The 24249-nt window shown below is 43.1% G+C and overlaps 1 protein-coding gene across 2 annotated transcripts in view; it reads left to right on the top strand.

Moving 5' to 3' along the window:
- dph1 (diphthamide biosynthesis 1) overlaps window positions 1-24249 on the top strand; it is a 600464-nt gene that overhangs the window by 492822 nt on the left and 83393 nt on the right. For both annotated transcript variants that reach the window (XM_072589988.1, XM_072589987.1), the window contains one exon: window positions 21839-21939. In XM_072589988.1, the coding sequence (XP_072446089.1) occupies window positions 21839-21939 (101 nt within the window). The remainder of the gene's footprint in view (window positions 1-21838; window positions 21940-24249) is intronic.

Raw genomic sequence — 24249 nt, forward strand, 5'->3', positions numbered from 1 at the left:
GTAGCCATGCTGTGGCCCCACGAAAGATCCTATTAACATTTTGTTTAAGAAAAATGTAAACAAAAAAAAACCTGAAACCAGACAATTCAGTTTCACTGTACAATACCATTTGCCAAAAGAAAAATAATAAATTTCCCTAAGCTCTGATTTCTATTACGATATGGGATCCTTGCCCAACCTCCGAGATCCCCCTCCCCTCACCAGCCAAGGGAAACATTTCAAACCATTCATTAGTCTGAGTATAGGCTCGTGGATCTTTAATGGAATTGATATGTCTTTTTTTTAATTCCGGCTACATTCTGCCTGACTAGATTTAATGACTAGTCTCTGCTAGTCTGCATGCCCATTCATTCCAGGCTTCATTTAGCCACTCACCCAGGAGCTAGGAGCAGTCAAACAATTAGCCAAAGCCTAAATGCTTCTATTCAAGAGCTCTTTATTGGTTCGGGTGGGGGGAGAGAAATGATCGAGGTGGGGCAGTGGTGAAGAATCAGTCAGCTTGACTCTCATTAAAGCAGCTCAACAGAGAGATGACTTTCATTTCACGTTGCCGCTTTGATAATTCTGCAATTAATTTTTTTCATTCTTATTTATAAGCTGAGGGTGCATCAAATTGACCTCTTCAAAGTCTCTCTCTTTTTTCTTCTATCTCGCTGTTGACGACGATGCTCTGACAAATGAGTTCCACAACTGTTGATGACCTCTTTTTCTCATTGTCTGTGATTTTCTCTTTTGCACCTCCTCCCCTTGCCCCCTCGTATGAAAGAAAACTTTCTCTGCTTTAATTACTCCGCTGCTTTGAATTTCTCAGAGCAGAGGTTCCTGAAGATACTAGATACTGTAGGGACTAGAGTGTTTGTGATTTGAGAGGCTAAATAGGCTGTAACTTTTTTCACTGGAGCATCAGAGACTGAGGGATGACCTTATACAGGTTTGTAAGATCACGATGAGCTTAGATAGGTTTTATGAAGAGAGATTTAGTAATTTAAACAACTTATACACTTTTCACTGTATTTTCATTCATACAAGTGACACTTTAGGAGAATGCAAGGAGATCTCATCGTGGTGTGTAGGATGCCAAAAAGGGCTAACACAGTTGATGCAGAGAGGAAGTTTCCTCGTGTGGGGAGATCCAGAGTGAGTTTTAGGATAAGGGGTGGCGGATGTAAAACAGAGGAGGAGAAATTACTTCTCTCAACGGGTGGTGTATCTGTGGAATTCACTTCCTCAGAGTACAGTGGATACTGGGGCATTGGGTCAATTTAAAGAGGGGGGGGGAGACATGTTTTTAATGGTGGGGGAATTCAAAACTAGGGGGTATATTTTTACGGTGAAAGATTTAAAGATATGAGGAGCAACTTTTTTCTTTTCACAGTGGTTAGTGCGTAGAATGAAATGCCAACGGAAATGGTGGATGCACGTACAGTTACAACATTTAAAAGACATTTGAATGAGTACATGAGTAGGAAAGGTTTGGAGAGATGTGGGCCAAAAGCAGGCAGGTGGGGCTAGTTTAGTTTGGGAATGTGGTTGTCGTGGAAAAGTTGGACTGAAGGGTCTGTTTCATGTTGTTTGACTACAATTATGACTATGAAAATTAAGAGGAATATTTTAATGCAACAAGTGGTTCAGGCTGTGGAATCCTGTACCTGAGAGTGTGCTGGAGGCAAGTTCAATTGAAGCCTTCAAAATCAGTTTGACTGCTGTCTGAACAGGGAGAATGTGCAGGGTTATGGGCTGAAGGAAGGAGAGTAGGAACAACATGAATTGTTCATTCAGAAAGCAGGTGCAGATATGGACTGAATGGCCTCCTTCTGTGCAGTAATGATTCTGCAATACTCGCAGATCAAGGTTACAGAGAACACAGCATGAATGGGCTCTTTTGGCCAGTCAAGTCCATACTAGCTCCCACATACTCTTTCTGCTGGTGTTTGTTCAAAGACTTAATCACCACTGAGAAAAAAATAATTGTTATCCCTTTTACAAGGCAGTGTTGATATGAGTACTGTGAGACAGAAATTGCCACAGAACCATGTAATGAGTTAAAGAGTACCAAAGTGCTTAACTTCTAAAGGAACAACTGGTGTAGTGGATTGCCAATTTAGAGGAAAAACCCTTGAAGCCATTGTCTAGGTAACTCCAGTTACACAGCTTGATATAATCAATGAAACATTCACATTTAAAAATCAATAATTAAGTTGTTTTCAAATTGGATTTGAAGCGTGGTGATCTATTTGAATGTCAGAATGGACCGAGGGGCTGAATGGTCTCCTCATGTTCCATTGAATGGCATCCCATTGGTTTGAGCTCCAAATTCTGAAGGAGGAAGTTACTTTTTCACTGACCAGAGAAAACAGGTGTATAGCAATGCTCTCTTTATAGGCAGGAAATGGAGTCCATTTGCAAGTCGATTTGTACACAAGTCAAAACACAATGAAATAACAATGCAGGATGAAATAACTGTACAGTGGCCAGTATACCGTCACCAAGTCACCTTATATTTTCACATGTGCACAGCACGTGGGCTCTGACCAGCCAGCTCAGAGCCTAGGTTGAGGAGAAGTTCTGAATCTCCTGTTTATTTTATTAACCAATACAGTTTGCAAAACAGTTAACATCAGCAGCTGTATACAGAGAAATAGCAATTTACAAGGGAAAGGAGCAGCAAAGCCAGGCCCCAAACCCTACCATTCATCCAGTTTTCAGGGAAATGAGGACAAACCTCAAATCCCACTTTCAGTCATCACAAAAGAATCAGTAACAGATACATACAAGAGAGTCCAATTAGATAAGAAACAGTGCATAGAATACAGACCCCTCCAGCAACCCAGCAAGCATCCTGTCCCTCCCACCTTCCAACCACTCAAAAGCAGTCCACCCCCCCCCCCCCCCCCTTCTGGCTCTCGGTCCACCCCATGCCCCTTCCGGCCATCTCTAGGACAGCCCGTCCTGTTTCCCAAAGCTCCCCAAGACAACAGTGATCAGGACGGCATACCTACTTTCTGGCTTCCCTAACCACCCTTCATACCTTCCGGCCACCTTAAGGACAGCCCATTCCCTTTCCTAGGGCAACAGTGCGCAGGGCAGCCCACAAGCCTTCCGAATCTCAGCCTGCCCCTACATACCTTATGGCTCTCGGCCACTGTCACACACCAGCCACCTATAGGACAGCCCGTCCCGATTACCCCTTCTTGGGACAACAGTGCCAGGACAGCCAACCCACCTTCCATCTCTCGGGTTCAGCGGCATTGGGACAGCCTACCCACCCTCATGTTCACAGGATAGCCTACCCATCCTCCGGCTCTCAGGGTTACAGCTTTCAGGATAATCTATGGGCTTCCCAGATCACAGTAAGGCCTGCCAGACCCAGGGACTCAAGATAGTGCAGGTGATAAACCCCACAAGCAGCACAACAGTCAATTATCAACAGAGTCCCTTCTAGTACAGAGTTCATTATCATAAACAGTTCTCTTCAAAATGTAAAGTCCTTTCCCAGGAACAGAGTCCACTCCAGTATACAAAGTGCATTGTCAGAAATTGAATCCACTCTAAACTGCAGAGTCCATTGCCAAAAACAGAGTTCACAACAAAGGGCAGAGCCCACTCCCAAAGGCAGCAAATGTACACCCTGCAGCGCACACACAGGTATTCAGTCTCCATAGAGGCCTGGCCTATCCATAGAGAACCAGATCCACTCATATGCCCACAGTACATTGTAATGGTGCAGTTAACTCACAGGGGTTTGGTCCATTCCCGAACCCCATGATGCAACAAATGCTCACCCCATAGTGCGCACACACAGACGTTCAGTCTTAACAGAGGCCTAGTCCACCAACAAAGGGCCAGGCCTACCCACAGGAACAGCACATCTGGAAAGGTACATTTTCTCACAGGAGCTCAGACCAAACTAAAAGTGAAAACACATTCAAAAAACAAAAAAAAATAATGCAAAGGCTAAGCCCTGCCACAAAATCAACATTGTCCTTTTCTCAAAGTAAAAGGGAAAAGAGTAACACACAGCCTATGACCAGCTAGTGAAACAACAGTTCCTGAATGAGGGCTGAATTACACCTGAAACACATTGACTGTGTAAATCAGGCAGTTTAAAAATTAGTCCTCAATAAAAAAGGAATACCAGTTAGCAAACTGGCAATATAATTCATTCAGTTCAGTCCCCTCTTCCCCCCCCCCCCCCCCCCAACCTTTAGATCTTTAAAGTGACATCCCTGTATAAGATCATCTTCATGAACCAGACAGTCATAAATCACATACCACCTTTATTCTGCCTCAGCTCCCATTCTAGAAGGCTGACCTTATCGAGTATTCTCAATTTATCTACTCTGGACATGATTGACAGTAGCCAGTAGAGTTAGATTTTTTTGGTTACAGAATACAGCAAACAGCATGATTATAGATTTTTGAGGTGAACCAAGGCAGAGATAGTTTTATTGTGACACTCTCAGCTTTCTACCTGTCCTCTCAAACCTACTAAAGGACCTTGGCTCATAAACTAAAGAGAGATACTTATTATATTTTTATGAGCTAATATTCTGTGCTAAACATTTATAGAGCACAAGAAAAACAATGATCAGAAAGAGATGGATGGGACATAATGGGAAAGGGCACATAAAGCAGTGAGGAAATGGCAAATGAATCACAAACGGGAAGACCGAGAACAAGGAGCAATCATTAAACAAGTTGTAGAATAGGTTCTTACTGGTGCAGCTGATGGAGCCACTGGCCAGTGTGATACAGAGTCCAGGGAATTGTCAGAGACCAGCAGTAAGCACATACTCCAGGTATGTTTCCTGGCACTCCTCAACCCATGCTGGTATCAGTCACCTACAACAGGACGTAGATGGGCTGGCAGAATGGTCGAGCTGTGGCAGATGAAATTTAATGCAGAGGAGTGTGAGACAATTCTTTCTAGCAGTAGGGAGAGACTAGATGGAACATATTCTAACAAAATATACAGAAGGTATACTGAATGTCTGAGGATTCGTGGGCTTGGAACCTGAAAGGTCACAGGACACATTGAGGGAGTGGTTAGCAAAGTATGTGGGTATTTAGGGCTTCATAAATGGAGGCATTGAGTACAAAATCAGGAAAATTATTCTTAACAAAAATTGCTACAGACCAGGACTGGCACCATCTGTGGAAGGAAAGCAGAGTTAACATTTTGAGTTCATTGACCGTCCTTCAGAATGTGAAGCTCTGAGTTTCTCCAGCAATTTCTGTTTTTCTTTCAGATTTTTAACATCTGTAACTCTTTGTTTTACTAGAAGTCACACGACACCAGGTTATAGTTGAAATATATTTGAAATCACAAGCTTTCAGAGTGCTGCTTCTTTGTCATATGAAATGCCACTTTTGGGTACAAGCCCTTCAACGAAATTGTTTTACCAAAGAGTTACCCCAGAGAAGTATCAAACCCACACTTTCAAAGGCTGACAGTGAGTGAGTGAGTGAGTGAGATAACTCTCAGTGAGACGATACAAGGATTCGGGTGGAGAACACTATGCTATACTTTGAAAGATGTTCCTACGATCTACAAAATGAGGAAGAAGAAAGAAATTTTACAGGAGGGCCAGCCTGACAGTGAATGTAGAGAGAAGCTCAGCAGCTCCCAGAGGCAGTGAACAAGAGTCCATTTGTGGCCATGAGATTACTTGCTGTCACAGAGATCTTCCTCCGGTTCACCAGGGGTTAAGCTTCTCTGGAACCAGAAATCAATTTCCTCAGCTCCTTGTTCCATTTCCTTCTCAAGTTCAAAATGCTAATGTTTAACCTTTTTTTCTATTTTTTCCATTTTCTTCAATTAATGAAATATAATGAAGTTTGCGGTGTGCAGCAGAATGTGCTGAAAGCTTTTGTTAACCAGCTGCCTGCTCATATGTGTATGGTTAGGACATTAATCAAAAGAAGAACAAATTGTGTGTGTGTGTGTGTGTGTGTGTGTGTGTGTGTGTGTTAGTGTTAGTTAGTTAATTGGCAGTGTAACACTCCCTCAGTTCTGCACTGGGGGCTCCAAAACCCAATTATCCGAATTGAGTGCACCACTACTACTTAATGAGCCTGATGATCATCAGAAGATATAGGAGGATAGAGAGTGTGTGAATCACGTTAAATACACCTAGTCCTGCAAAAGTCCCAAATAGACAGGGGCTCACCACACCGGAGCAGATTTAAGACCTTGATCTCAGCACAGTGACAACAGAGACAGAGTGGGAAGAATATTCAAGGTGATGTTGCGGGGCTGCATGGCATCTTCAATACAACAATCTTCCTTTTCCTCAAAAGAGAATTCCAGAGTATGGTTAGAATGTAGGACTCACCACCTCAAGTAGTCCTTGAAGTGAACATCATGGCTGCATTTGACAGCAGGCTAGATGGTACATCAGGGAGCAAGAAAGGAAATGTTAGCAGTTTGAGAGGTAGAAGATGGGAAGCAGAGACCAGGAGGATCTTAGTGGGACAAGTGGGTTCACTTCAAAACCTCCCTCAAGTTGGACCATCCAAGACACCTTCCACTTCCCATTCTCCTGAGATCATGGATTCTTTGAGACATTCCTTAATCCTTGAGAAAAGAAATTCTTCCTTGTAAATTTCAAAAGTGATTTTTGCACCAATTCTAACTTAGGTGTTTGAGATTCTGAAGGGATTCAACAGGAGACCCCTATGGAAGATTCCTGCACTGGGAATGTCCCTACTGTATCCAACAGAGAATTCAGGAGGAATCTCTTCACCCAGAGATTGTTAGAATGTGGACCTTGCTGTACAACAAGTATTAAAGACAATTAACAGCAATGCATTTAAGAAGAAATTGGATGTAAGCAAATGAGGCAGATATCAATGGAAGAATCTGCTACGAGGGTGAAATGGAGAAAGGAGGAAACTCTGTGTGAAGTGTAAACACCCACCAGTTGAATTGAGGAGTCTGTTTCTGTGCTGTAAATTCCTGAATATAGTTACCGTCTAACAGGATATTCTATTATAATTCTCATAAATTTAATTCACTTGTGAGAGGATGATGAGGGGGTGGGGAATGCGGATAAGACAAAACCAGTTCATTATGCTTGTTCCAGTTAATGTAAACCTCTACATGATTGTAAAACCTTTGCATGGATCTGTAATTAATCACTTCCGTTTGCTTGCAAAGTGCCTATTTAACAGGTATGAGGTTATCAGGATCTGTGATTATTATGCATAACACCACATAATTAGAGGGCTTCTGAATATTTTATCTTCAGGTTGAATCTCGAGGTGCTCCAGATTAACTGCACAGTTGGGTTGATTTTTTTTTATGATCCATAAGATCCCTCAGTAGCTCCCAGGCACTGCTCAATGTCAGCCCTACCTCAGTATTTAGCAGGGTCCCTGCTGAGTGAGAGCACTGGGACTCCACGCCTCAATCCAATGACTAGAGGACAAAATCAAACCTGACTTCTCCCTTCCCTCCACACATGCCCAGCTGCCAGCAGAATGGTGCATTTTCCTGGATGGATGCAGCTCCAGCAACACTCAAGAAACGTGATACCATGCAGGATAAAGCAGCCTACTTGATTGGCACTACATCTACAAGCATCCACTCCTTCCACCATTGACACTCAGTTGCAGCAGTGTGAGCTACCTACAAGATGCACTTCAGAAATTCACCAAAGGTCTTCAGCCAGCACGACAATGACTTCCATCCAGAAGGAGAAGAGCAGCAGATACATTGGAACACCATCACCTTCAAGTTCCCATCCAAGCCACTCACCAGCCTGTCTTGGAAATACATTGTTGTTCCTTCACTGTCACTCTGTCAAATTCCTAGAATTCCCTCCCTAAAGGCATTGTGGGTCTACCTCAGCAGGTAGACTGCAGCAGTTCAAGAAGGCAGCTCACCACCATCTTCTCAAGGGCAACCAGAGATGGGCGATAGATGCTGGCCCAGCCAGTGAGACCCGTCTCCCATGAATGAATAAATAAAGCACCATTGGAGGTGGTGTTTCAGAAATAAGATGTTCAGCTGAGCCTCCCATTGGCCTTCTTGGGTGGTTTCATACGATCCTGTTGCAATATTCCAAAGAAGAGCCTTAGTGTTCTCCTTGATGTCATGGTCAATAATTATTCCTTTGACCAACCAACCTGATTAAAACTAGACTTGCATCCAGGAACCAGGCCACTCACCATCCAGACCTGAAGCTATCATGGCCGTTCCTTCACTGTCACTGGGTCAAAATTCTGGAACTCCCTCCCCAGCTGCACTGTAGATGTCCGTGCACCACATCGACTGCAGCAGTTCAAGAAGGCAACTCACCACTTCCTCAAGGGCTGGTAGAGATGGGCAATAAATGCTAGGTCCAGTCAATGATGCCCACAACCTATGGGGAAATAAACAAATAATTGCATTATCGTTTGTGGGAGCTTACTGTGCCAAATTGATGTTACAATAGTGGTCACGTTTCAAAAATATTTGTTGTCTTGGGGACATTAGGTTGTGAAAACCCGCGGTAGAAAAGCAAGTGCTTGCTTCTTTACTAAACTATACAGAGTAGGCAAGTATCATTGGTCTCTCTGCATTAACCAATAGTCCCCCTTATATGCCCCAAACCTCTTAGGATTGGGTTTGATTGTGATGCCTGCACAGTCGATTAGCCTTTGAGTTCTGAATGGCCACCTAAGTAAACCTGTGAGAAACTAATCAAGTGGATACATTTTCACAGTGCCATTGGACATAAAACTGGCATTGCCAATCGGCATTCATTAGAGAGACTGCCATTCCTTTATCTTCTGTTTCCACTGATTCCTAGTCTGAACACACCTTGAGATTGTGATAGGTGTTATATGAATATAGTTATAGAGACATACAGCACAGAAACAGACCCTTCCATCCAACTTGTTCACACCGACCAGACATCCTAATCTGACCTAGTCCCCTTTGCCAGCACTTGACCAAATCCCTCTAAACCCTTTCTATTCATATGCCCATCCAATAACTTTTAAATGTTGTAATTGTACCAGCCTCTCCCACTTCCTCCGGCAGTTCATTCCATACACACACCACCCTCTGAGTGGAAGGTTGCCCCTTAGGTCCCTTTTATATCTTTCCCCTCTCACCTTAAACCTATGCCCTCTAGTTCTGGACTCCTCACTCCAGGGAAAATACCTCATCTATTTACCCTATCCATGCCCCTCGTGATTTTGCAAACCTCTATAAAGTCACCCCTCAGCCTCCAAGGCTCCAGGGAAACACTTTGTTTCATTCTCTGGTGCTGATGGTTGGTGAGGCGGTGTTCGGACAAGGGTCAATGAGTACACGCTGTGGGAGTTTTGAACTCAGTAGTTTGAGATGACTCTGACATGTCTGAGAACGGCAGAGCTCATGGGGAATAGGGGAAGGACAGGGATCCTGGCTCTGATTTTGTTTCCTGTCGTGATCCCAGAAAATCGCAACTTTGGGATCGCAGAGCTACGTAATCTCAGAGACAAGGCAAGGTTTATAAAGTCACTGCTGTAAAGCTTTGCCATTTCCCACGCCCCTCCCACTGAGTGGACTGAGACATAAACCCACAATTTTCGAAGTCAACAGCGAGTCTGTTACAAAACAAAGAACTGCAGATGCTGGAAATCTGAAACAAAAACAGAAATTGCTGGAGAAACTCAGCAGCGCTGGCAGCACCACTGGCGAGAGAAGAGTTAACGTTTTGGTTCCAGAACAGAGAAGCAAGAATGTTAAATGCTGAGCTCCAACTGGCACTGAGCAGTTCCTGGGAGGAACCATGCAATCTTGTGGATCAGGAATAAATAGTCCGAGATCTCAGCCCTCCAATTTGTGCCTGTTCTGCTTACCTCACTTTATTCACTAGAAGTCTTATGGCAGAGTGGATAGTGTCCCTGCCTCTGAGCCGGACGGTCCTGGTTCAAGTCCCACTCAGAGCCCATTTGGCGACAGAAGAATATTGCTGTAATTCTGATCACCCTGCAATTGGAAAGGTGTTGTCAAACCTGAGAGGGCGCAGAAAAGATTTTCAGGGATGTTGCCAGATTTGGAGGCTTTGAGTTATTGGGAGGCTGGGGCTGTTTTCCCTGGAGTGTTAGAGACTGAGGAGTGACCTTATAGAGGTTTATAAAATCATGAGGGGCACGGATAGGGTGAATAACCAAGGTCTTTTTCTGAGGGTGGAGAAGTCCAAAACTGGAGGGCAGGGGTTTAAGGAAAAAGCGGAAACATATAAAAGGGACCTAAGCAGAAACCTTTTCATTCAGAGGGTGATGAGTGTGTGAAACGAACTGCCAGAGAAAGTGGTGGAGGCTGGTACAGTTACAACATTTAAGAGACATCTGGAAGGGTAATTGAATAGAAAGGGTTTGGAAGGATATGAGCCACATGCTGACAAAGGGGACTAGGTCGGATTGGGATATCTGGTCAGTCTGGACGAATTGGTCCGAAGGGTCTGTTTCTGCACTGTATGACTCTAGAAGGAGTGTTTCTAACATGAATCAGTGAGCGGGCAGTCAGCCTTTTCATTCTTCCACCACTTGCCCAATATTCCCCAAAAGCAACAGAAAAGGCTGTGGAGGTATAAAACAAATTAACAAACTTAATTCACTCATATATTTCTGCCTTTGCCTTCAACTGACTAAGCACTCCAATTTAAAATTCCCTCCCTAAACTCCTCTACCTCTTTCTCAACCTCTCTCCTCCTTTCACTATTTGACCAAGCTTTCCTACTAATTCCTCGTGTGACTGGGTGTTAAATTTCCTAGGAAACTCCTGTTTCACAGGGTCAAAGGCAGTATGTAAATGCAAGTTGTTGGTGTTAATTTGGCCGAATTCTCATTGTACTCCTCATCACCTTGTGAACCTTTCAGTAAAGTAAAGGGGTCAATGGTTATTGATTGGGCTGGGATGGAGCTGATGCCAAACTCAGATAAACCATGACCATGTTAAATGGTACAGCAGGCTTGAGGGGCCGAATGGCTCAAGGAAATGACAAAGAGGGATTTTAGGTTGCTCAGTTTGGGTCATTGTCACTGGAAATATCAGTGTGGGATTGGGGTGGGGGTAGTGGTGGGTGGTGCACAGATAGAGCAAAAGGGAATGAAAATGTTTGATATCTCAGCGTCTCTCAGCATTGCACAAGGATTGTTGAGACTCGGGTAAAAAGAAATATAATCTGGCAAGTATATAGACCAGGGAGAATGGGTTTAAGTCAGTTTCTATCAGCTAGTTGTGCATTCTGTTCTTAATCCTGTATTTCAAGTGTAAATCCGTATGTTTGTATTTATGTTAAAACTGTCTATGTTAACGTCACACTATAATTAACAACCTCCCAATAGTGCCACCTCAGGTGGCAACCTGTAATGACAACATGACAAGCTTTTTATTGGCAATTTCTAGTCACTCTGTGGACACAGGAGTTTATAATGGGAAAATGATGCTCTGTATTTTTGTGTGTGTGTGTGTATTCAGATTTGTTAATCTATTAGCATAACTTTAATAAGAATTTAGATTAGTCGCATAGGTTGAAGATTTATTTTCAGTTTTGATTTGAGTAGATGCTTTATTTGGTTTCAGAAATGAGCTTTTCTTCCTGAGCTAAAGGTATTTAGCTTCTTTGAAACATTTAATTTCATGCCTTAGTACAGAATATGTTTTAATATTATTTTCAGCTGAACCTCTTTTGGTATGCATTCTTTGAATTAAAAATAAACTACTCGAGGGATTGAGTAAAGATGTTCCATACATATTCTCTGTTTTCCCTCCCTTTATATTTCTCACTCCTTCCTTCTTTTGAATTTGACCCCCGTCTCTTTCTTTTGCCTGCTTTTATCCTTTATTTCTCTTTCCCTAACCTTTATCTCACTCTGAGACATTTTCCTTTTTATCAGCTCGCAACTTCTTGCCGTGCACATTTTCCTTGTTCTCTTCCATTATTCCCACTCTCCCATGTTCTCCCTCTTTCCTCTTCCACTCCATTTCTTTAGTTTCCTATTCCCTATGCTCTCACACTATTCCCCTGTCTTTTTGCCCTGAATCCTGCACTATATCTTACCTAGAACAGTGCATTCCTTTCATTTTCTGCCCCTCCTTTACCTCTTCTTCCTCCTTCCCCCTTTCCCTCTTCATCTTCATTCTCTGACCTCTGTAGGCCTTCCTCTGTCTGGAGTTCTCAGCGGAGGGGCTGCATGTTTTTCCTGGGCTGAATGGCCTCCGTCTGTGCCTAATGACTTATGGCTGCTCTCTTTTCTAGCTCGTTCTCTTTCTCTCCTTTTTTTTACTTCATCCTACCTGTCTCTTCCTTCTCTCTTTCCCATTTCTCTCTCTTCCCACCCCTATTTGTCCTCTCTCTCTCTCTCTCTCTCTCCACACTTTATCGCCATCAGACATTTAGAGGTCAGTATGGAGATTTTGATAAAACATGACTCAAACCCTGAGGCAAATGCAGGGAGCAGGATGGCATGTAGTGCCAGTGATGCTGACCAGCTCAGCTCTAACTGGGAAGCGACAAAGCACATTGTACACAAGGTAGTTAGATCATCCGTCATCTTCAGGATCTCAGTAGCTCCAAGCGTCTGCTGTATTTTCTCTGCATTACACTTGCCACAAATCAATTAACAGCCAAGCATTGAAAATTCCCCTGGAAAGATGTTGCCTAAAATGAAAAGGTGAAAACGCAACTTATTTGTTGCTTATGGATTTGCGAGGCGTTTCGTTCGCAGTGTTAGTCATTAGAGTTTAAACAGCATTGCCTCCTGGGATTAGCCTCAAGGAATTTGCAACATATTCGCTGAATTGTGTTTTTATTTTAATTCAGCACCTGGTGCAGAAACCATTAGGCCTGTGTCATTCCACCTGACGTGGATGTCTGGTTGTATATTGTACAGCACCGCATGAAGTCAGGAACTTTAAAAAAACAGCATCAGCTGGCTGTCTTGGATGTGGAAGGGACAGTGATGACATTGCCCCTTGTGCTGTCTAAAATTAAATTCCTCTCTCCACCACTTTAGCCATACGTGTCTGAGGCCTCCAGGTGTAGGTGCCTACTGGTGCTGTACGTTCATCCATCATCTCAACAGAACAGCAGCAGGTCGTTCAACTCCTCGAGTTTGTTTTTTCACTCATGAGCTTAGGGTGGCATCTGTCGCTCCTCCCTAATTGTCCCTCGAGAAGGTGGTGGTGAGCTGTCTTCTAGGGCTGTTTTCTCTAGCGCATCAGAGGCTGAGGGGTGACCTTATAGAGATTTATAAAATCATAAGGAGCATGGATAGGGGTAAATAGACAAAGTCTCTTCCCTGGGGTGGGGGAGTCCAAAACTGGAGGGCAGAGGTTTAAGGTGAGAGGAGAAAGATTTAAAAGGGACGTATGGGGCAGCTTTTTCACACAGAGGGTGGTATGTGTGTGGAATGAGCTGTCAGAGCATATGGTGGAGGTTGGTACAATTACAACATTTCAGAGGGACGTGGATGGATCAATGAATAGGATGTATTTAGAGGGATATGAGACAATTGCTGTCAAATGAGACTAGATTAATTTAGGATATCTAGTTGACATGGACGAGTTGGATCGAAAGGTCTGTTTCTGTGCAGTACATCTCGATGATTCTGTGTGCAGGGTGTTGACCCACAATGTCCTTAGGGAGGCTGTTCTGGGATTGTAACCTAGCGATATGTTTCCATGTCAGGGAACAGTGACATATTTCCAAGTCAGGATGATGAGCGGCTTGGAGGGGAACTTGCAGGTGGTGGCATTCCCATTTATCTGTGTCCTTGTCTTGTAAATGGAAGTGGTTATGGGTTTGGAAGGTGCTGTCTAAGGATCTTTGGTGAATTTCTGCAGTGCATCTTGTAGATAGGTACACACTACTGCTACTGAGCATCGGGGTTGGAGGGGAGTGGGTGTCCGTACCATATTCCATTAGATGTGCAGCTCAAAACCATTTTTCTGCTTTTGTTCCATGTACCTTGACTCATTAAATCCACCAAAGATCTACATAAGTCAGGATTTAGAACTTTAACTGACCTTCCTGGCACCCACTCCCTTTTCGGGGAAGAGAGTTGCGGATTTACATCGCACTTTATTAGAAAAATTCTTCCCTGATTTTGATACTGAGTAGCTCCAATTTTAATCTCACATCCCATCATTCTTGACATGAGCACCAGAGGAAGCACCTTCTCTGTATCTGGCCCACAAAATCCTTTTAAACACTTCTGTGAGATTGTCACCTGAATGTCCCGAACTCAGACAAAGGCAAGTCGTATTTATCCAACTTTATCTGAGCACTGTCTCAGGTCCTGGGAACCGGGCCCGAGGGCTGTGAAGGGTGCTAGGGATGAGGAACTTATAGATTGTGGAAGTTGGAACTGTTCTCCTTGGAGAAAAGCAAATTAAGGGGAGATTTTTTAGAGATGTCCAAAATCATGGGGGAGAGTGGACAGACTAAGCAGAGGGAACCTGTTCCCTGTGGCAGAAAGATTGAGGACCAGAGGGCACTGCTTTAAAGTCATTGGCAAAAGAAGCAACACTGACTTTGTTCTCCACAGGATCTGGATTGTGCTGCCTGAGAATGTAGTGGAGGCAGGTTCAATAGGGAATTGGCTCATTACTTGGATCAGAAATTATTTACAAGGACAAGGGGAACAAGTGTGACTAGAATTTCTTAATTCATTCCCTCATGGGCTGATAGTGTGATTGGCTATGCCAGCATTCGTTATCCATTCCCATAATTACCTTCTCCCCTCACTTCACAATGTATCTCTGGCTGTGTCGCTCTGTGTGGGGAAACTAAGACAAGGAGGAAGATTGGAAGGGCAGGGAGCTGTGGCTAACAGTTTCACACAGAGCAGTATTGTTTTTGTTGAAGCGAAAGTTACTATGACGCAGGCACGTCTTCACAGTGAGACTGAATGGCAAAAAGGGGGCTTGGTGTGCACTATGTCACTGCACTGCACTGAGGAGAAACGAGGAGATTAATGGAGTTGACATTTAGCCTTGTCCTTCATCTCGTCTTGTCTCTCTATGCAGAGTTTCAGAAACACATGGCTGAGGGGTCAGTGTAATATTCATCAGGTTCATCACCAATGAATCAGTTCGCTACTCACCAGTTTATATCCAGCCTGAATTCGCTTATCGGGCGAGTTATACACAAAGGGTCCCTGTTGCACATTCCTCAACTGACCGGGGCAAGTTCACGCTACACTTAATTAGTGAAGGGCTGAGATTACTGACAGCATCAGAAAGTGGTTAAGCAGATATTGTGTGAGTGTCATCTATCCTTAGTTCCCAATTTTCTACAAGCTGGGCATTGTGAAGGTTGGGAGTTAGAGCGTGCGTCTTATAGGTCACAGCTTTTCCAGCATTGGGTTGGTGGGGAGGGAGGGGTTTCCAGTTATCCTCAGTGCTTCCTGACATGGAGATTGGGGGTGGGGGGGGTGTAAGGGGAGGGAGAGATAATTAGCTGGCATTCTGACTTTCTGCTCTCCCGTTTCACTGGAGATAACTATGTTTTTCCATGAAAGGGAACAGGCAGTGACTGTGATACTAACATAAACGGCAAATGAATTACAGATGTAAGTAGGGCATTCAGGCCCTCAGACCGCTTTATCTTTAGATAAGGTCATGTCCTATCTGTGACCTGAAATCTCACTTTCCTGTCTGTCCAGAATGCCCTCTTAATTTCTTGTTAGTCAAGAATCTGCCTTAAGAACATTTACTACCCTGCTTCCATCGCCACCTGCTGGTTACCCCACTCCTAAACCACTCATCATCCTGACTTAGAAATACTCCTTCCATGCTGCTGGGTCAAAACCCTGCAACTCTCTCCCTAACATCGTTGTGGGGATACCCACTGTAAATGGGCTGTGTCAGTTCAAGGATGCGGCTCACCACCACTTTCTCAAGGGCAGCTAGGATAGGAAATCAATGCTGGCCCTCCCAGAGAAACCTACATCCCATGAATGAATGGAAAAGCTCACTGGGGCAGAGAATTCCATAAGCCCATGGCCCTCAGAGAGAAAGGAGGTTTTCCTCATCTCCACCTTACATTGGAGACTGTCTGTTTCTAGTTTCTTCCAACAGAGGAAACAACTTGTGAGTGGCCACCCCATCAGTTTTGCTCAGAATCCTTCAGATTTTAATAAATTACCCACATTCTTCTAAACTTCAATACATTCAGGCCCAACCAATCCAAACTCTCCTTAAACCCAGAAGTCAATCAAGTGAACTTTCTCTGAACTGCGTCTTATGCAGTTATGTCCTTTCTGAAAAAAGGATCTTAAGACTGTACGCACTACTCCAGATGTGGCCTCACCCATACTCTGTACAATTGTAGCGAAACGTCCTGACTGTTATATTCTATTCCCCTTGCAATGCCATTTTATTTGCCTTCCTAATTACTCTGTATCAGAGTTCTTCAATTTCTCTTCATTTAAGTAGTATGCTGCTTTTCTATTCTGGGAAAAAGTGAGGACTGCAGATGCTGGAGATCAGAGTTGAGAGTGTGGTGGTGGGAAAGTACAGCAGGTCAGGCAGCATCTGAGGGGCAGGAGAATGCTTTTCTATTCTCTTTACCAAGTGGATACATTTGCATTTTCCCACAACATACTGCCAATTTTCTACCTGCTCGCTTAACCTATTTATATCCTTCTGCAGTCTCCCTACACAACTGTTTGACTCTTCACAACTTACTTTCCTACTGACGCAGAAATGCTGGAGAAACTCAGCAGTTCTGACAGCATCTGTGGAGAGAGAGACAGAGTTAATGTTTCAAGCCAGTACGTCTATTGTTCAGAATTCTGTTTCCAGTTCCGAAGAGTCACATCAGACTCAAAACGTTAACTCTGCTTCTCTCTCCATAGATGAAGCCAGAATTGCTGAGTTTCTCCAGCACTTTGTGTATTTGTTTCAGATTTGTAGCATCCACAGTATATTTTGCTCTTACGTTCCTACCAACTTTTGTGTCATCGTCAAATTCAGCAATTGTACATTTGGTCCCTCCAGCCAAGATGTTGATATGGATTGTAAACCGTGGATGGTTGAGGCTGCAGCACTGATTCCCTAAGGAACTCCACTCACTACATCTTGTCAACCCAAAATTAACTCAGAATTTGGATGTGAAAGAATCAAAACCAATGTGGTCATTCTAAAAGATGAGAGACTTAACAAACAATCCAAGTCTTTTTCAATATATACTTCAAGTTGTATCATATTGTAAACTTGTGCTATAAATTCTGTGTCTTACGATCTTATATTCCATAACCACCTGATGAAGGAGCAGCGCTCTGAACGCTAGTGGTTCCCAATAAACCTGTTGGACTGTAACCTGATATTGTGTCATTTTTAACAAAAATAACTCATGTAAAATAAATGTCTGCTTCCTTTTAGCTAACCATACTATTATATTACCCCTACACTAGAAAAATGTTACTTTGCATTGTAACTTTGATGTGACACCTTGTCAAATGCCTTCTGGAAGTCCAAGTACATCACATGCAGATCATTGTCTGGTACTTGTGGGGTGTGACTGTTACTTGCCACTTAACGGCCAAGCCTGAATATAATTCCTGATGAAGAGCTTATGCCTGAAACGTCAATACCCCTGCGTGGGTGGCTGTGCTTTTCCAGCACCACATTCTCAACTCTGATCTCCAGACCTGCAGTCCTCACTTTCTCCAAACCTGAATATTGACCAATCCTTGTCGCATATGGACATTGGTTGGTTTAGTGTCTGAAGGGTCATAAATGGTGGTCAACATTGTGCAATCATTATCAAACGTATCCAGTTCTGACCTTATGATGGAGGGAAGGTCATTGGATCAAGGACCCTCCTCTGAGGAACTCCTACAAAGATATCCTGGAGCTGAGATGACTAACCTCCAACAACCACACCATAACCATCTCCTTTTATGCCTTCAACAGCAGAGAGATTTTCTCTCATTCCCATTGTTTCCTGTTTTGCGAGGGCTCCTTGATGCCAAGTGCAGTCTCTCACCTCACCTCTCGAATATGGGTTATTTTCCATGTTTCTGTGCTGGCTATAATGAGGTCAGGAGCTGAATGGACTTGCTGGATCCTATTTTTGTTTCAGATTTTTCCAGTCTCTGCAATATTTTGTTTTTATGTCAGTGAGCACATGGTTGTTTTGCAAGTGCAGGCTTGATAGTACTATTGATGAATACAGCCCAATCCATCACCCAAACCAGCCTCTCATCCATTGACTCTGTCTGTACTTCCTGCTGACTTGGAAAAGCAACCAACATCATCAAAGACACTTCCTACCCCTGTTATACTCTCTTTCACCCTCTTCCATTGGACAGAAGATGTAAAAGTTTGAATGTTTGTACATATAGATTCAGGAATTCAAGAACAGCTTTTTTCCTGGTGTTATCAGACTTTTTAATGGACCTCTCAAATGTTAATAATGATCTTTCTCTCTCTCTCTCTCTCTCTCTCTCTCTCTCTCTCTGTGCACTTCCTCTGTGGCTGTAACATTGAATTCTGCACTCTGTTCGGCTACCTTGATGCACTTTGTATGGTACGATCTGCTTGTAAAGCATGCAAAACTACACTTTTCACCATTTCTCGGTATATGTGACAACAAACAATCATAGCACCGATACTTGACTGATGAGATTTTGATTCATAAGATTGATTTTGTCCTGCTTTATATGGATAGGATATACCTGGGCAATTTTCCATATTGTCAGGTAGATGCCAATGTTGTAGCTCAACTGGAACAGCTTGGCTAGGCATGTGCCCACTCCTGGAGACATCAGTTAAAATGTCAATGGCGTCCGTCTCTGTGTCAAGTCCTCCCAGGTCAGGTTGGATGCAGCGTAAATCTTCCTTCAGATAGTCGGATAGAGAGAGGCTAAAAGAGTGGTCGACCTGGGAAACAGAGACATTGTCCTGATGAAGCAGAGAGGGAGATTTAGACTTAGTCCAACTGTGAGGTAGCTGACTGAGGAGTCTTTGACAGGATGCTGGATTACAGGCTAATCCTTGCAGAGAAACCCTCCTGCCTTCTGGAAATGAGGGTCGAGGGTCAACTCCACTCCAGAATCACCTCACATTCACATCAATACAGTGAGAGGAAGACTCTGATTAAATCTGGATCTCAGAGATAACAGAGTAGCCTGCTTTCCCACAGTCCATGCTCACATATTACCATTTCTGATTCCTCTCTCTGTTTTATCCTGTTAATTCTGATTTATTTCCAACTGTTTTAATTTTGTCGATTGCTTCAGCCTAATCTACTTGATGCTTGTAGTCACTCTGAGCCCTCCAGGTAGAAGGAGAAAAAGCCACACTTTGTTTTAAATAAGTTTTTTCTTGTTGCATTCATCATGCACCGTCACTGCTTATTCCTCAGATCTACCACCTGTGGGGATAAACCTTTTTTACCACTGCTTGTTTGGTTTCAAGCTCCCATCTCCATTGCGATGCTGTCCTGCTTGGTCTATAAATAAGGAGTTTATTTAAACTCCCCCTCTATTCATTCCTCTCTCAGATTTTAATACAATGATTGTGTCATATAAATCACACTGCTCTGAGGAAAATGAGCGTGGTTCCTTAACTGTGTCCTTGCAGCATCTATGAATGAGCAGCAGAATCATCCCTCAGCAATCTTCCTTTGTAATTGTAAACCTCTAAGCATACATTTCATGGGAAGTTCAATAAATTCAGGAAGGAGAAAAGAATGGATGGATAGTCTGATAGTGTGTGATCAAATGAGTTAGGAGGAGACTGATGTGGAGCATAAACGGCAACATGAACCTATCGGGCTAGCATGGTTATCTTGGGCTGAACGGTCTGTTTCTGTGCTGCAAATTCTAAATAATTCCAGAAGAAAATCAGATAGGAATTTCTTTAAAAGACATATATAAATTGTACACATAACCTACGTCAAAATGGCCCAACTGGCTGCCTATAAATGTCATGCAAATCTTATTCTCCTTGCAAGGAAAATCTCTTAATGCCCACTTCCTATTTAAAAATTAACAATAGAAATAGACTACTAGGCCTTGTTCACTGACCTATATACAGTCTTGTTGACGATGTTTAATTGAAATTGCTTAGTGAAAATAAATGAATGACGATTAACTGTCAGTTCCAGTAAAGCAGAGGTGTTGTCTTGACTCTCAGTTCCATTTAGTCTTGAATTTACTTTGCCTCATTGCACCAAGCTGCTTGATTCTTTACAATGTTTCTTCTTCCTCTGTATCTCACAGGTTCTGCCTCCACCCTACACCTGTGTTTGCACCGTGTCAGAGTTAATCAGAAGCTGACACCTCATCCTACTCATCCCAACAGGCACCCTGAGCTCTCCCTTTCAGGCCTGCAGGTCCCCCCCCGAATATACCATCCAGGAAAGATTCCTTTCTCTCTTTCATGCTCTCTTTCACGCTTTGTGTTTTTCTCTCTCTTTCTCACTCTCTCTCTCTCTTTCTTTTGCTCCCTTTCTCTCTGTCTCTCTTGCTCTTTATCTCACCGTCTGTCTCTCTTTCACCCTCTGTCTCCCTCTCACTCTTTCTTTTTCTCTCCCACTCTTTTTCTCTTTCTCTCTCAATTTTGCTGTCTCTATTTCAGTCTTTTGCTCTCTCCCTCTCTCCCTCTCCCTCACTCTCTCCCCCATCTCTCCTCCCCCGTCTCTCTCTCTCTCTCTCTCTCTCTCTCTCTCTCCCACTCTTGATTTTGCTGTCTGTCTGTTTCCGTCTCCTTTGCTCTCTGTCTCTCCCACTCTCCCTATCTTTCTCTCTCTCCTTCCTCTCCATCCTGCCTTCTGCCCTCGATGCTGTGTGATGACTCCAGCTGTTCTCAGGCTTGTGTTTGAGCAGGAGCAGCTGACACCTTGTCCCGGGACACATGAGACAGCCTGAAGTTCCCATGTGGCGCAGCAATTACAAGCCACACGCCTCGGACATGCATGTACGATGGAATAGGAAACTTCTGAGATCCCAGTTACAACGAGAGAGTGCCTCCCAACCTGTGCTTGTTTATTTTAATTTGTTCATGGGATGTGAATGTCACTGGCCAGGCCAACATTTATTATTCCTAATTGCCCAGAGGGTAGTTAAAAGTCAACCACATTTCTGTGGGTCTGGAGTCACACGTAGGCCAGACCCGGTAAAAGACATCAGATTTCCTTCCCTGGGGACATGAATGAACCAAATGGATCTTTACGACAGTCAACTGTGATTACTGGTTGCCATTCTTTATTCTGGATTTTAATGTAATTCTACCTGCCATGGTGGGATTTAACCCATTTCCCCAGTGTATTAGCCTAGAGTTTTGGCATTGATAGTCCAGTGAAACTACCGCTCCATCACCGTCTCTCCCTTCATTTGCTGACTGTTACACCAACCCCTGACTGAATGTTTTCAATTTCCTAAATCTTAATTTCACTCAAATCTCACCAAAAAGGCAGTCCTTCCAGCACTGCAGCACACCACACTGCAATGCAAGAGCCATAATACTGCTGTACTCTCAGTATCATGGTGTGACTTTGAGCTGTACAGTACAGAAAGATCCCTTGTAGTTTGATCCCTGGTCAGTTCTATGTGTTGATCGCTGTAGGGAAATATCACAGTCATTCCCAGAAGCCCTGTTCCTGATCTTGACACTTCAGTCTAGCCCCATTTTAATTCCCTGGAGGTAAGCACGTGGACTTCAGGTCTGTGAACACAACCTTTGCCAGTGTTACGAGCAGCACCCCTCCTAATGGCTCCTACCTTGGTTGCAATCTTGTTAAGTGTCTCCCTTGGTATAGATGTTATATAAATACAGGTTGATGTTGAATGTGCAGTGTAAGCATTGTTGTCCATTTGCTGACTGCTCTTCCCTTCTGTTTGTCAGCATGTGGAATCCCAGCTCCAGACTCTCAAAGTGCCATACATCATTGTCCTGTTATCTGAGATCTTCCCAGACAAACTCCGACTTTTCCAAGAGGTCGATGTGTAAGTACAGCTACAGTTAGCCTCGGGAAACTCATTTGGCAAACTAGGCTGGAGAAAGGACTGCATCAATTTATCCTGTGTGGCTGTAAACTATAAGCCAGACAGTGAGATTAGGCTGGATGGGGAATTGTTAGCCAGCACCAACATGATGGGTCAAATGGTCCCCTTCCATACTGCAAATTTCTATGATTGAGATAATTGGCAAAAAACGCCAGTGGAAAGATGAGGAGACCCTTCCTTGCTCAGTCAATCTAAATGCACTGCCTAAAAAGGATAGCGAGAGCAGATTCAGGAATAACTTTCCGAAAAACGGATAACTATCGGCCAATTCGCTTAACATCTTCTGCTGGAAAAATGTTGGAATCAATTATGAAGGAAGTCCTAGCAGATCATTTGGAAAAGCACAATCTCATGAAGCAGAGTTAACATGGCTTCATGAAAGAAAAAGTTGTGTCCCTCTAATTTATGAGAGTTTTTCGAGGCAGTTTAAGGTGAGAGGAGGAAGATTTAAAAGGGACCTAAGGGGCAATGTTTTTCACACAGAGAGTGGTCCGTGTATGGAATGAGCTGCCAGAGGAAGTGGTGGAAGCTGGTACAATTACAACATTTAAAAGGCATCTTTATGGGTATATGAACAGGAAGAGTTTGGAGGGATATGGGCCAATTGCTGGCAAATGAGACTGGATTGATGCAGAATATCTGGTTGGCATGGACAAATTGGACCAAAAGGTCTTTTTCCGTGCTGTATATCTCTATGACCCTAAGTCTCAACCAGTCTGGATAGAGGGGAACCAGGAGATGTATTTTATTTGGACTTCCAGAAGGCATTCGCAAAAGTATCTCACAAAAGTTAATTAATAAGGTAAGAGCCCATAGGTGTTGGAGCTATCATATTGGTATAGATATAGAATTGGCTCATGGGTAGGAAACAGTGAGTGGGGATAAGGGATTGTTTTTCAGGTTGGCGACCTGTAACCAGTGGGGTTCCACAGAGATCAGCGCTGGGGCTGCAATTGTTTACAATGTGTATTAATGACTTGGAGGAAGGAAGCAAATGTACTGTAGTCAAATTTACAGATGACCCAAAAATAGATGGAAAGGCAGGTTATGAGAGGGACATTGTTTATAGAGAGACGGTGACAGGTGAAGTAAGTGGGCAAAAAGTAGTCAAAAGGAGTATAATGTGGGTAAATGTGAAACTTTCTGGATTTTGGAAAGGAGAACAGAAAAACAGTATATTATTTAAATGAAGAAAATCTGCAGAAAGCTGTAATACAAAGAGACTTGGTGCTATTGGCGCATGAAACATAGAAAGCTAGCACACAGGTGCAGCAGGTAATCAGGAAGGCTAATGGAATGTTGGCCCTTGTCTCAATAAGGTTAGAGTAGAAGAATAGGGAAGTCTTATTCAATTGTACAAGGAGTTAGTGAGACCACATCTGGAGTGCTGTGAGCAGTTTAACGAAAGATGTCATTTCATTGGAGGCAGTTCAGACAAGGTTCACTAGAATGATTCCCAGTATGGAGGGATTGTCTTATGAGCAAAGGCTAAACAAATTGGGATTTTGCTTGTTGGAGTTTAGAAGAATGAGAGTGATCTCATTAAAACATTTGGATTCTTAAGAGACTTTGTTGGAGAGAGATGTCTTGTGTTCTGTGTTGTGCAGCACAATTGAATTTTATTCAAAGCTCTTTTACCACATGGGTGGGAGAGGCCAGAGACTGCTCTGAATCTGGCTTTCACGTAGGACCCAGTTGCCATCTTAATTATGGCTTCTGAGGAGAGTTTAGTGACAGTCTGGCTTCCCCAGCTGAATACAGTATATTTGTACATTTCACATTACAGTAATTACATGCATTACATGGTGTCGTTGTTCCATCCCCATAACCTATACATCCAATCTTATAAAACACCCGATCAATGATTGACACCCCTATGGACAGCCTTAGATTCTCCATTTTTACCAGACATGTTTATCATCAGGCCTTGGGATCTTATAATGTATCCCATTAATTTACATTGCAATATGAGCGGTTATATTCTTTCTTAGACATTTGCCAGATTTGCTTATCTCTAAGGACTGTTCAAATTCTGTTATTCATTGCTATCCTTATCAAATTCTGTTACTCATCTTATAATTCCTACTATTCTAATCACAGGAGATAGAAAAATATGCTAATTCCTACTAATTGCTATAAAATTCACAATATTCACTGTGCCTAGGTACATGTGCCAGTAATAAATCAAACCAAATAAAAAATATATAATGTTAGTTGTGTATACAGTTAATGGTTACAACTAATGTTCAA

Source organism: Chiloscyllium punctatum, chromosome 19, assembly GCF_047496795.1.
Source record: "Chiloscyllium punctatum isolate Juve2018m chromosome 19, sChiPun1.3, whole genome shotgun sequence".
NCBI classification, from domain to species: domain Eukaryota; kingdom Metazoa; phylum Chordata; class Chondrichthyes; order Orectolobiformes; family Hemiscylliidae; genus Chiloscyllium; species Chiloscyllium punctatum.